This window comes from Bombina bombina, chromosome 6, assembly GCF_027579735.1.
Source record: "Bombina bombina isolate aBomBom1 chromosome 6, aBomBom1.pri, whole genome shotgun sequence".
NCBI classification, from domain to species: Eukaryota; Metazoa; Chordata; class Amphibia; order Anura; family Bombinatoridae; genus Bombina; species Bombina bombina.
Genome location: NC_069504.1, coordinates 77,473,981 through 77,488,648, shown reverse-complemented (window position 1 = coordinate 77,488,648; position 14,668 = coordinate 77,473,981). Strand labels below are relative to the sequence as shown.

Genomic DNA, 14,668 nt, shown 5'->3' with positions numbered 1-14,668 from the left:
CCAGGACTGGTTAACTTTCCAGCCCTGTCTGAAACGAGCAACAGCTCCTTCCTGTTTTGGAGCGGAGGAAGTTGATGCTGCTCCTGCCTTGAAGTTACGAAAGGCACGAAAATTAGACTGTTTGGCCTTTGATTTGGCCCTGTCCTGAGGTAGAGCATGGCCCTTACCTCCCGTAATGTCAGCAATAATTTCTTTCAAGCCGGGCCCGAATAAGGTCTGCCCTTTGAAAGGAATATTAAGCAATTTAGATTTAGAAGTCACGTCAGCTGACCAGGATTTAAGCCATAGCGCTCTGCGCGCTTGGATGGCGAATCCGGAGTTCTTAGCCGTAAGTTTGGTTAAATGCACAACGGCATCAGAAACAAATGCGTTAGCTAGCTTAAGTGTCTTAAGCTTGTTGATTATTTCATCCAATGGAGCTGAGCGAATGGCCTCTTCCAGAGACTCAAACCAGAATGCTGCCGCAGCAGTGACAGGCGCAATGCATGCAAGGGGCTGTAAAATAAAACCTTGTTGAACAAACATTTTCTTAAGGTAACCCTCTAATTTTTTATCCATTGGATCTGAAAAGGCACAACTATCCTCCACCGGGATAGTGGTACGCTTAGCTAAAGTAGAAACTGCTCCCTCCACCTTAGGGACCGTCTGCCATAAGTCTCGTGTGGTGGCGTCAATAGGAAACATTTTCCTAAATATGGGAGGAGGGGTAAAAGGCACACCCGGTCTATCCCACTCCTTGCTAATAATCTCTGTAAGCCTTTTTGGTATAGGAAATACGTCAGTACACACCGGTACCGCATAGTATCTATCCAACCTACATAATTTCTCTGGAATTGCAACCGTGTTACAATCATTCAGAGCCGCTAATACCTCCCCTAGCAATGTGCGGAGGTTCTCTAGCTTAAATTTAAAATTGGAAATCTCTGAATCCAGTCTCCCTGGATCAGATCCGTCACCCACATAATGAAGCTCTCCGTCCTCACGTTCTGCAAACTGTGACGCAGTATCTGACATGGCTCTCATCTCATCCGCGCGCTCTATCCTTAACCCAGAGCTATCGCGCTTGCCTCTTAATTCTGGCAACTTAGATAATACTTCTGTCATAACAGTAGCCATGTCTTGCAAAGTGATTTGTAAGGGCCTCCCTGATGTACTTGGCGCCACAAAATCACGCACCTCCTGAGCGGGAGGCGAAGGTACTGACACGTGAGGAGAGTTAGTCGGCATAACTTCCCCCTCGTCGTCTGGTGATAATTTCTTTACATGTAAAGATTGACTTTTATTTAAAGTAGCATCAATGCAATTAGTACACAAATTTCTATTGGGCTCCACATTGGCCTTTAAACATAGTGAACAAAGAGATTCATCTAAGTCAGACATGTTTAAACAAACTAGCAATGAGACTAGCAAACTTGGAAATACTTTTCAAAATTAATTTACAAGCAATATAAAAAACGTTACTGTGCCTTTAAGAAGCACAGAAAAACTGACACAGTTGAAATAACAATGACCAAAATAGTTATAGCAACCAAATTTTCACAGTAAATGTATTAAGTTAGCAAAGGATTGCACCCACCAGCAAATGGATGATTAACCCCTTAGTACCCAAAAACGGATAACAATTATATAATTAACGTTTTTCTCACAGTCAAATACACTGTCACAGGACTGCTGTGCCTGATTACCTCCCTCAAAATGGATTTTGAAGACCCCTGAGCTCTCTAAAGACGATCTGGATCATGGAGGATGAAGTAGACAGATTGTGACTGAATTTTTACTGCGCAAAAAAGCGCTAAAATAGGCCCCTCCCACTCATATTACAACAGTGGGGAAGCTCAGAAACTGTTTCTATGCAGAAAACAAAATGGCCATGTGGTAAAAATCATGCCCTAATAAGTTTTATCACCAAGTACCTCACAAAAACGATTAACAAGCCAGTAAACGATTTAAACACATTTGAAAGTTATGTATTATTATTAATAAGCCTACTACCAGTCGTTTTTACTGCAGTTAAGGCTCATACATTATTTCAGTATTAACAGTATTTTCAGAGTCAATTCCATTCCTTAGAAAAATACATTCAGTGTACACACACACACACACACATCAGCCTGATACCAGTCGCTATCACGGCATTTAAGGCTGAACTTACTTTACATTGGTATCAGCAGTATTTCCTCAGTCAATTCCATTCCTCAGAAAATAAATTACTGCACATACCTCTTTTGCAGGGGGGCCCTGCATGCTATTCCCCTTCTCTGAAGTTACCTCACTCCTCAGATGAGAAACAGCCAGTGGATCTTAGTTACGTCTGCTAAGACCATAGAAAAAAAACCCAGGCAGATTCTTCTTCTAATGCTGCCTGAGAATAAACAGCACACTCCGGTGCCATTTAAAAATAACAAACTTTTGATTGTAGAAATAAACTAAGTTAAAAAAACACCACAGATCTCTCACAGCTTCCTTTTTAGTTAGGCTGCAAGAGAATGACTGAGTATGATAGGTGAGGGGAGGAGCTATATAGCAGCTCTGCTGGGTAATTCTCTTGCAGTTTCCTGTTAGGAAGAGATATATTCCATAAGTAATGGATGACCCATGGACTGACTACACTTAACAGGAGAAAATATTTAAAAGGAATGAAGTGCGCGCACTTAATTTAAACAAGGAGAACCTCTGATTAGTCACAAAGAACCCACGTGACTCTATTGCCGAACCGGACAGCTGATATATCAAACACTGACAGGAAAAGTAAGAATACACGGAGGAGCATTTTTTATACATAAAGGTACTGTGTGACATCTCTAATTGGAAACTTTTAAAGGAACTACAAAAAAGGAAAGACTGTGGGTAAACATCTGCTAGGAAAAGCCCTCTAATTAAAGCTTGCAACACTGTGTTTAATAAGACACACAGCATTTTGAAAACACTCATTACAGACTATCAATACAGAAAAGGCTTATAATTGTTTTTACCATTGGTTCATACTGGTGTATGAAAGCTAACTATACTTATCAATCTGCAATGGTTTATTGTTACTGTATCAACCTATGCTAAGAAAAGCCCTCTTATTAAAGCTTGCAACACTGTGTCTAATAAGACACACACCACTTTGAAACACCTGTTACATACTACCAACACAGAAAAGGCTTATCATTGTTTTCAATATTAATTCATACTAGTGTTTGAAAACTAACTCCTCTTATCAATTTATAGTGGTTTATTGTTACTGTATCAACTTATGCCTCTACTAGTTTTCACTTTATTATATGCCCATCATCTAACATATTAGCAGCTATTGGAGTCTTTTCTATCAGAATTGTAGTTTTAAATTAGAATTGTAGTTTTTAATGCATTTATAACACCGGTGTTATTAAGTTTTTAGAATCTAATTTTTAGAACATTACTGTTTAATATTTTATTGCTATTAATGTCTGTAAGGAATTTTTATTTCTTAGTATGAACTTACTTAATAAATTAACATTATAACACTAATCTGCATACTATCCCTTTTTTCTCAATTTTATTTAGGATCCATATTTTCTACCTAAAATCTGAAACTTGTGAGGATCCCTAGTTCCCAGTACTAATTTAATCACAAATATATTTAACTATATTTTTTTTGCACCCCTACTTTTCACTACAACAATTATCATCCATACTGCACGTATACTATATACACAGAAGATCTACCTGGTGACATAGAGTCACTTTAAACTTACTGCTCTAACACTAATTTCACACCTATTTTTTTACCTTACATAAACAAGGAGAAATGAGCATGTTTTAACTTTCATTAACACTTTCACTAAGCAGCTTTCCATGCAGCACACATTATATTATCACTGAAAAGATAGAAGATTATTATACTATTTAATTTTATCATCATACCTGAACCTCATATTATTGGTATTATCTACCCTAACTAAAAGATTAACACTTTCATTAACACTTTCACTAAGTAGCTTTCTACACAGCACACATTATATTACCACTGAAAAGATAGAAGATTATTATACTAATTTATTTTATCATCGGTATTCTTTACCCCAACTAAAAGATAGAAGATTATTATATTATATTATTTTATTTTATTTTACCATCACACCTCATATAAGATTTAATATTGGTATTCTCTACCCCAACTAAATATAAATTAATGCAAAGGTCTTAAGTTATATACATTTCCAGATTGCGGTTCAGCGCCCCTTCCTACCCCACTAGGAATTGAAAAGCTTACTATTTCAAAATCGAATTTCAGGAAAAGAGGACAAAATAAATCATGAAAGTATATTGCAGACATATATATATATATATATATATATATATATATATATATATATATATATATATATATATACATACATACATACATACAGGTAGCCCTCAGTTTACGCCGGGGTTAGGCTCCAGAAGGAATGGTTGTAAATCGAAACAGTTGTAAATTAAAACCCAGTTTATAATGTAAGTCAATGGGAAGTGAGGGAGTTAGGTTCCAGGCCCCTCTCAAAATTGTCATAAGTAACACCTAATATATTATTTTTAAAGCTTTGAAATGACTTTAAATGCTAAACAGCATTATAAACCTAATAAAATAATCACACAACACAGAATATATAATTAAACTAAGTTAAATGAACAAAAACATTTGCTAAACAGCATTATAAACCTAATAAAATAATCACACAACACAGACTTCACTTGCATTTTTCTGCTAACAGTCCATTCTATGCATTCCAATCTGGACTGATTTATAGACAGGAAGATCTTGTTCCTTTGAAATCTGCTCGATAGCTCAGGTCTGGTTAAACTGATTAATTTCAGCTGGCTTGGCTTTGCTGCAACACAAGCGGACAGCTCCACCTACTGGCTATTTTAATCAATGCACTGCTTCTCAATGCTTTTCAATAGCAGTCACATGACTGGAAAAAAAGGTTGTTATTCTGAAACGGTGTAAATTGAACCGTTGTAAACTGAGGGCCACCTATATATATATATATATATATATATATATATATATATATATATATATATATATATATATACATACATACATACACACACACGATTTATCATTTTATATTACCATCTCAAAGTGTTTAATGTCCCTTTAATAAAGCTGGGAATAACTGTAACCAGCAAATTCAGTAGAATTCTTTCCTAGGTTCTGAAAATCTGGATAGTAAAGGCACATAAAGTTGTCCATTAATTAACCATTATGAGCAGGCAAAACAGCTACCTAGGTGTGACTGAGTTAGGGGTAGCATTTTTCACATATGACTGATGCTCATTTTAATATTTTCATGGACAACAGCTCAGAAGAGATGGGTGGCAGAAGTGATGTGTTAGAGGCTGAACAACATCTTAAACATTTAAAAGAAGCCAATGCATTGTGCCCGATTCCCATCATGGCAGACAAGGAGGAATTTGGGATTCTCAAAGAATATAGAACCTGAAGTAGCGTCACTGCTGGGAGAGCAATGGCGGCAGGGAATTTCAAGGAAACCAGAAAGAGAAATTAAACTATCCCAGAGTTGTCTGATCTAAGAATAAGGGTCAGGAATTAAGCAGAGATTGAAGCACATGAAAGGCTGCTTATTGCCAACACAAGCAAAATGTCAGGGCCGAGGGCAGTCTTTGAGGGACAAACACAGGCAATAAACTATGTAGTTGGGGATCACAAGTACATGAACATGGAAAAATCCAATACAAAGAAACACTAGTACAGATGCAGGAACAAAACACATAGCATAAGACAACAACATAAGCATGATTCAGATAGAGCATGCAATTTTAAACAACTTTCCAATTTACGCCTATTATCTAATTTGCTTCATTCTCTTGATTTACTTTGCTGAAAAGCATACCTAAATATGTACAGTAGCTGCTGACTGGTGGCTGCACATAGATGCCTTTTGCTATTGTTTCACCCATGTGCATTGCTATTTCTTCAACAAAGGATACAAAAAGAATGAATCAAATTAGATAATAGAAGTAAATTGGAATGTTGTTTAAAATTGTATGTCCTATCTGAGTCATGAAATAAAAAGTTTGGGTTTCATGCCCCTTTAAATGCAGTGCTCAACAAAGAGAGGTTGATTTCCTGTTTCAAGTGTACTTATTTTGTCTGAAACTACTTCAGCAACCCTAAGGGTAACTAAGAGCAAACATTAGTCAGAGTAAAAGCTACACAACAAATGCTGGGAGTGTCCGAGGTTACAGTAAAAAGCTGCGCCCTAAAGAACGACAGGTGCCCTAAGGAATTATAGGTTCTGTGCATTTACCTCATTTTTACTTTCCCAAATGTTTCCCAGTTTAATTTTTCCAGCATTATAAAGGAATACAAGAAACATCTCATCCGACCTAAGCAAGGTCTTTTTTTGCCACTAATCTTGAATTTATATAGATTGTTTTGGCACAAACTCACTAGTTCTGAACATAGACGAAAATAGACAGTTTAAGATAAATCAGTTCCTTCATATTTTAAATAACACAGGAAGATCTACCTAACTACTTTTGTGTATGTGTTTTGACTGCTCTGTTTCCTAAATCTTTTTTTTTTTTTTTTTTTTTTCCCAGAAAAGAAAAAATTAAAAAGCAAACCAATTCTGAAATTAAACTCCAAGTCAAACATTTATTTAAATGGTTGACTAATAATGTAATCTCTGGTAGTAATGCACTTTTTTTTGCCAATTAATTCCCTTAGCTTTGAATCAGGTAAAAAAAAAAAAAAAAAGTATGTGTGTGTGTACATGCCATGTGATACAATTGTTTTATCTATATTTTGCTTTGCATAAAATTATATAATGAAAGTAAAAATCCTTTAGTACGAAAATTACAAAAGTGATGTACAGGTTATAATTTAATAGCAAATAAGTAGTCCTTTTGTCAGGCATTATAAGAGATTGAATAATCGTGGTATTGTCTTAGTGGGAAATATGGTTTTTAAAATGTATTATCACAAATGTTTCATTATTATGGCATAAGTACTGTATTATTATTGCTGACTGCATGTTTTTGTACACAGAAAGACAAAATACTAAATAAATCTCATTATGTATTATATTATTCTGCAATCACATAATAAACTTGTTATACCTAACGTCAGTTGCAAGAATTCAAGGGCAATTTATCAACATTTCAACAGCATGCTGCTTCCAAGCTCAAGAGACAACTATTTCACTATGGTCTCTCTCTATACTGAGGGTTCTTACGCACTAGTTTTAAGATACCTGCATGCAATGAATTCATGGTTTGTGTTGCCAGAAAATTCTTTTTTCTCCTTCACTTCCCCACTGGTATCTTTTTGCTAGTACAAAAAAAAAATATCATTATGAACATACAAAAGAACAAATATTTTTTACCAATCACTGTGAAAATATTACATTTACCCTTTTACACACTATAAAAGGATTACTTACAGCAAACCGAATTTCAATAAATGAATCTTCAGATGAACAGGTGCTGAGTTTAAGTTGTAGCTCAGATATTATGCCAAGCAGGTCAGCCTTTTCCGCCTGAAGACGCAGCAACTGCACTTTAAGCTGCTTAAGGTTTTCGGTTACTTCTTCTGAAGCAGAACCGATAGATATCGCCTGGAAACAATAAGTGCACTTGGTAATTACAAGGTATTTCCACCATGTGATTTTACTAATGAAACCCCCCCCCCCCATCAACCATAGAAATATTTAAAATTTAAACTACAACTAATTTGTGTGCTAAGTCTCCCTAGCTCCCAGGTGTTTTATTTATCAATACAATAAATAGCCAGAAACAAGGAATTTGAAATTAGGTACCTGGATCTGAAGTGTAAGCTTAGTTAAAGAGATATGGAACAGTCCGTTTCATTGTTATAATAAAAAAAACTGAATTTATGCTTACCTGATAAATTACTTTCTCCAACGGTGTGTCCGGTCCACGGCGTCATCCTTACTTGTGGGAATATCTCTTCCCCAACAGGAAATGGCAAAGAGTCCCAGCAAAGCTGGCCATATAGTCCCTCCTAGGCTCCGCCCACCCCAGTCATTCGACCGACGGACAGGAGGAAAAAATAGGAGAAACCATATGGTACCGTGGTGACTAGTTAGAGAAAATAATTCATCAGACCTGATTAAAAAACCAGGGCAGGCCGTGGACCGGACACACCGTTGGAGAAAGTAATTTATCAGGTAAGCATAAATTCTGTTTTCTCCAACATTGGTGTGTCCGGTCCACGGCGTCATCCTTACTTGTGGGAACCAATACCAAAGCTTTAGGACACGGATGAAGGGAGGGAGCAAATCAGGTTACCTAAACGGAAGGCACCACGGCTTGCAAAACCTTTCTCCCAAAAATAGCCTCCGAAGAAGCAAAAGTATCAAATTTGTAAAATTTGGCAAACGTGTGCAGTGAAGACCAAGTCGCTGCCTTACATATCTGATCAACAGAAGCCTCGTTCTTGAAGGCCCATCTGGAAGCCACAGCCCTAGTGGAGTGAGCTGTGATTCTTTCAGGAGGCTGCCGTCCGGCAGTCTTGTAAGCCAATCGGATGATGCTTTTAAGCCAAAAGGAAAGAGAGGTAGAAGTCGCTTTTTGACCTCTCCTCTTACCAGAATAGACGACAAACAGAGAAGATGTTTGTCTGAAATCTTTTGTAGCTTCTAAATAGAATTTTAGAGCACGGACTACGTCCAAATTGTGTAACAAACGTTCCTTCTTTGAAACTGGATTCGGACACAAAGAAGGTACAACTATCTCCTGGTTAATATTTTTGTTAGAAACAACCTTTGGAAGAAAACCAGGCTTAGTACGCAAAACCACCTTATCTGCATGGAACACCAGATAGGGCGGAGAACACTGCAGAGCAGATAACTCTGAAACTCTTCTAGCAGAAGAAATAGCAACCAAAAACAAAACTTTCCAAGATAACAACTTAATATCTATGGAATGTAGAGGTTCAAACTGAACCCCTTGAAGAACTGAAAGAACTAGATTTAAACTCCAGGGAGGAGTCAAAGATCTGTAAACAGGCTTGATCCTAACCAGAGCCTGAACAAATGCTTGAACATCTGGCACAGCTGCCAGTCGTTTGTGTAGTAAGACAGATAAGGCAGAAATCTGTCCCTTTAGAGAACTCGCAGATAATCCTTTATCCAAACCCTCTTGCAGAAAGGAAAGAATCTTAGGAATTTTTATCTTATTCCATGGGAATCCCTTGGATTCACACCAGCAGATATATCTTTTCCATATTTTATGGTAAATCTTTCTAGTTACCGGTTTTCTGGCTTGAACCAGAGTATCTATCACAGAATCTGAAAACCCACGCTTTGATAGAATCAAGCGTTCAATCTCCAAGCCGTCAGCTGGAGGGAGACCAGATTTGGATGTTCGAATGGACCCTGAGGTAATAAGCATTGGCGCGCTAGAAGTACTAGGGGCCTCCTGCGTGGGCAAAACTGGTATAGACACAGAAGGAGATGATGTAGAACCATGTCTACTCCCTTCATCTGATGAATCATCTTGGGCAACTTCATTATCTGTGACAGTACTGTCCTTACATTGTTTGGACGCTATGGCACAATTATCACACAATTTTGAAGGGGGAGACACATTGACTTTCATACATATAGAACATAGCTTATCTGAAGGCACAGACATGTTAAACAGGCTTAAACTTGTCAATAAAGCACAAAAAAACGTTTTAAACAAAAACGTTACTGTCTCTTTAAATTTTAAACAGAGCACACTTTATTACTGAATATGTGAAAAAATATGAAGGAATTGTTCAAAAATTACCAAAATTTCACCACAGTGTCTTAAAGCATTAAAAGTATTGCACACCAATTTTCAGAGCTTTAACCCTTAAAATGACGAAACCGGAGCCAGTTACAGATTTAACCCCTATACAGTCCCAGCTACAGCTTTTGCTGTGATTTTACCAAGCCCAGAGGGGAATACGATACCAAATGACGCCTTCTAGGAACTTTTCCAACTACTTTCAGGTCCTCACACATGCATCTGCATGTCTTGCTCTCAAAAACAACTGCGCAGTAATGGCGCGAAAATGAGGCTCAGCCTACAACTGGGAAGGCCCTTCCTGACTGGAAAAGGTGTCTAACATAGTGCCTGACGTTAAAAAACGTTCCCCAAGTTTATAAGTGTGAATTATCAGCATAAACATATATAAAATGTCCAAATAAAGCAATCGATTTTGCCCATAAAAGTGTCTACCAGTTTTATAGCCCATATTAAGCCCTTTATTCTGTTTGAGACTAAGAAAATGGCTTACCGGTCCCCATGAGGGGAAATGACAGCCTTCCAGCATTACACAGTCTTGTTAGAAATATGGCTAGTCATACCTTAAGCAGAAAAGTCTGCTAACTGTTTCCCCCAACTGAAGTTACTTCATCTCAACAGTCCTGTGTGGAAACAGCAATCGATTTTAGTTACTGTCTGCTAAAATCATCTTCTCCTTGTTCCCCCCTGATGATTGATATACGCAACAGTCAACAAACTCTTGATAGTAGAATAAAAAAACTACAACTAAACACCACATACTCTTAACCATCTCCGTGGAGATGTTGCCTGTGCAACGGCAAAGAGAATGACTGGGGTGGGCGGAGCCTAGGAGGGACTATATGGCCAGCTTTGCTGGGACTCTTTGCCATTTCCTGTTGGGGAAGAGATATTCCCACAAGTAAGGATGACGCCGTGGACCGGACACACCAATGTTGGAGAAAAAACACTAAGCAGTGGCTTCTACTTAACAGAAATCATTGCAATGTGTATTATTTACAGATTTCACCTTTTATTTATATTTTTAAACATTATTTGTGTAGTGTCCATTACTTCCTGTCACAGCCGTACAAGGAGGCTGGGGCCTCTGCAGGAAGGCATTTATGTCATAAAACTTCTAGCGTAACATTAGCTGGTTTAGTACTAAGTGAATACTAGATAATCAGGGAGTCAGATTTGCTCATGCTCAGAACAGGCAGAATGAAACCTAAACTGCCAACCTGTCTGCTCCCTTATCTAGCTGCAGGCAGGGGCTACACTGAGAACTTCTAAGTGCTCATTTTGCAAGAAAAATAAAAATATATGCTTGTGTAGGAAGAAGGGTACGGCGTGCGGCTGCACTGATCCGGAACCGGAACTGCGGGTGGACCACAAGGTCATCCAATAGTGAAACAGCTACTCCGGAGTACCGTAGCCAGGGAGATCAGGCCCAAGGTAAGTAATGCAGGAAAAAGAGGCAGGCACTACTCGGGGGTTAAAAAACAAGCGGTAGTTTATTGATAGATTTAAGCCATACAAAAAAGAAAATAGGCTTAAAAAAAACACCAACAGCAAACAAGCAGATGGATGGACACAGAGGGACAGACGGCCTGACGCGTTTTGCCACTAGGGGGCGCGAAACGCGCCAGGCCGTCTGTCCCTCTGTGTCCATCCATCTGCTTGTTTGCTGTTGGTGTTTTTTTTAAGCCTATTTTCTTTTTTGTATGGCTTAAATCTATCAATAAACTACCGCTTGTTTTTTAACCCCCGAGTAGTGCCTGCCTCTTTTTCCTGCAAAAATATATGCTTAACTGATAAATTATTTTCTTTCCTGGCATGTAAAGTCCACAAATCCATTCTAATTACTAGTGGGAATTCAACTCCTGGCCACCAGGAGGAGGCAAAGAACACCCCATCAGAGCTATAAGTTTCACTCCCACTTCCCATAAACCCCCAGTCATTCAGCCTAGGGAATACGGCAAGAGAAGAGACACAAAGGGTATATAGGTGCCTGAAGTTTAGAGAAAGACAAGACCCGTCTGAAAATTTAAATAAGGGCGGGTCGTGGACACTCCATGCCAGGAAAGAAAATAATTTATCAGGTAAGCATACATATTGTTTTCTTTCCAATGGCATGGAGAGTCCACGAATCCATTCTAAGTACTAGTGGGAACCAATACCCAAGCTAGAGGACCAAGAATGGAAGGGAAGGAAAACAAGACAGGTGGACCTAAACAGAAGGCACCACCGCTTAAAGAACTTTCCTCCCAAAGGAAGCCTCAGCTGAGGCAAAAACATTGAATTTGTAGAATTTGGAAAAAGTATGCAACGAGGACCAAGTGGCCGCCTTGCAGATTTGTTCCACAGAAGTCTCATTTTAAAAGGCCCAGGAAGAAGAGACAGCCCTAGTTGAATGAGCCGTAATTCTCTGGCTGTTGTCCAGCTGTCTCATAAGCCAAACGAATAACGCTTCTCAACCAAAAGGAAAGAGTAGAAGAAGTGGCCTTCTGTCCCTTACATCTACCAGAAAATACCACAAAAAGGGCAGTAGATTGACGAAAATCTCTAGTAGCCTGTAGATAGATTAGCCTGTAGATAGATTTTCAGAGCACGTACAACATCCAGGTTATGCAACAGCCGTTCCTTGAGAAGAAGAATTAGGGCAGAACGAAGGAACAACAATTTCTTGATTAAAGGGAACCATAACACCTGCTAAAATTCCTTAAAACTAACTTCTACTAAATAATAAAAAACAACTAAGCACAGATATCTATGCTGGCTGTTCAGCTTGCTGCAAACAGTTCAAGTAGAGTGATTTAAATGATAGTGTTGATCCAGAGATTCATGCTGCTATGTATGCCGCCATATTGTACACACAGCAGTCATGTGATGCGCACAGCATATTCTGTTATTTATGTTTGCTTAGATTAAATACTCAATGTGATGCAGAGCATGTTCTGCAGTGTCTGTTGAGAAAGTTGTACTCTGTGGAAATGCATTAGTTTTCAACATGTTATTCTAAATAAAAGGGACAGTGTAGATCCATGATACTATAAGCTCATACAACTAATAATAGGAAAAAAGCAAGAATCAGTTCTGCCTAAGTGCCTATCTGTGCCATAATTAGCATTGTAAAACATGGAATTAACAAAAAAATAATTCATTGTACATAAAAAAAATTTTTTACTTTAAATGTGCAACTTACTGTGTATTTTGTATGCCCATGCTGCCCCCATGCAATTTCCAATTACTCCCTCAATGCAAAAAAAATTCTCATCTGAAGTAAAATACTTTTTAAATGAAGTGTTTTAAATTATTTTGAATTGCAAATATTATATTGGTTAATATCAAGGGGGAACCAGATTCTACTATTTATGTAATTACACTGTAACATTGCAGTTGTACTCCATGTGGGTTTTTTACCAGTCAGCCCTGCTTGCTGTCACTGCAGTGATTTATTTTCAGCTGTCACAGACAGAAAGCAGAGGTAGAGCCGAAGTAGTTCTAAATCAAATAGCTGTGCACGGGTTTAGATCTGCCAGGAGCAATTCACACTTCAGCTGTGATATCCTTGCCCCTTCCCCCGTAGCACACACAGAGCAGAGATGAACAAAACAAGAGAATCTGAGAGCAGGGAGCAGTAAGTGCAACAAACTTCCTGTCCTCCTGAGCGTGTATGAATTCTCTGAGGAGAGACCGGAAGAGAGGGAGCACTAACCACAGAAATAATTACATTTTAAGGTATATATTTAGCAGATTTGTTTAGGAAGGTCTTACACAATAAAACTTTTTACCTAAATAACTTACTACAACTTTCTCATTGGACACTGCAGGGCACACTCTGCATCACAGAGAGAGCACTGCAGAATCAGATGTGTTTCCTCTAAGCATAAGAATAATATGCTGTGCACCTCACGTGACTGCTGTCTGTGTGGCAACGTGCGTTACAATATGGTGGCATACATGGCAGTATCAAGCACTGGATCACCATTGTAATTGAAATACTTTATTTCAACAGGTTGGGGTAAGCTGAAAAAAAAACACATAGATATCCATGTTTTCTTGGGGGGTTTTTTGCTCATAAGTTAGTTTTAAGAAGTTTTAGCAGACAGGTGTTATGGGTCCCTTTAATATTGTGGCCTGAAACCACCTTAGGAAGAAGTCCCAATTTAGTATGAAGGACCGCCTTATCCGCATGAAAAATAAGGTAAGGGGGCTCACATTGCAGAGCCGAAAAGCTCAGCGATCCTACGAGCAGAAGAAATAGCGAGAAGAAACAAAACTTTTCAAGACAACAACTTAATCAACAGAGTGTATAGGCTCAAAAACGGAGCCTGCTGCAGAACCCCAAGAACAAGATTAAGGCTCCATGGAAGAGCAACAGATTTAAACACAGGCCTAATTCTAACCAAGGCCTGAACAAAGGATTGAACATCCGGTAAGTCGGCCAGACGTTTGTGTAAAAGAATCAAAAAGGGCAGAGATTTGGCCCTTCAGAGTACTGACTGACAGGCCTTTCTCCAGGCCTTCCTGAAGAAAAGACAAAATGCGGGGAAACCTCACTTGATTCCAAGTGAAACCCCTAGATTCACACCAGTAAAGGTATGTAAGCCAGACCTTATGGTAAATTTTGCGAGTTACCGGCTTACGAGCCTGAATCATGGTATCAATCACCCTATCAGAAAAACCTTGTTTAGACAAGACTAGGCGTTCAATCTCCAAGCAGTCAGCTTCAGAGAATCTAGGTTTGGATGTAGTAAAGGACCCTGAAGTAGAAGGTCCTTCCTCAGAGGCAATTTCCAAGGGGGAAAGGACAACATCTCCACCAGATCCGCAAACCAAATTCTGCGAGGCCAAGCTGGAGCAATTAGAATCACAGAAGCCCGCTCCCGTTTGATATGGGCTATCACCCAAGGAA

At 38.6% G+C, this 14,668-nt stretch overlaps 1 protein-coding gene across 3 annotated transcripts in view; it reads right to left on the bottom strand.

Annotated features, from left to right (window-relative positions):
* Positions 1-14,668, bottom strand: part of OPTN (optineurin) — an 89,844-nt gene that overhangs the window by 54,439 nt on the left and 20,737 nt on the right. For all 3 annotated transcript variants that reach the window (XM_053716477.1, XM_053716478.1, XM_053716479.1), the window contains exons 4-5: positions 7,419-7,592; positions 7,230-7,306 (exon numbers count right to left, since the gene is read on the bottom strand). In XM_053716477.1, the coding sequence (XP_053572452.1) occupies positions 7,230-7,306; positions 7,419-7,592 (251 nt within the window). The remainder of the gene's footprint in view (positions 1-7,229; positions 7,307-7,418; positions 7,593-14,668) is intronic.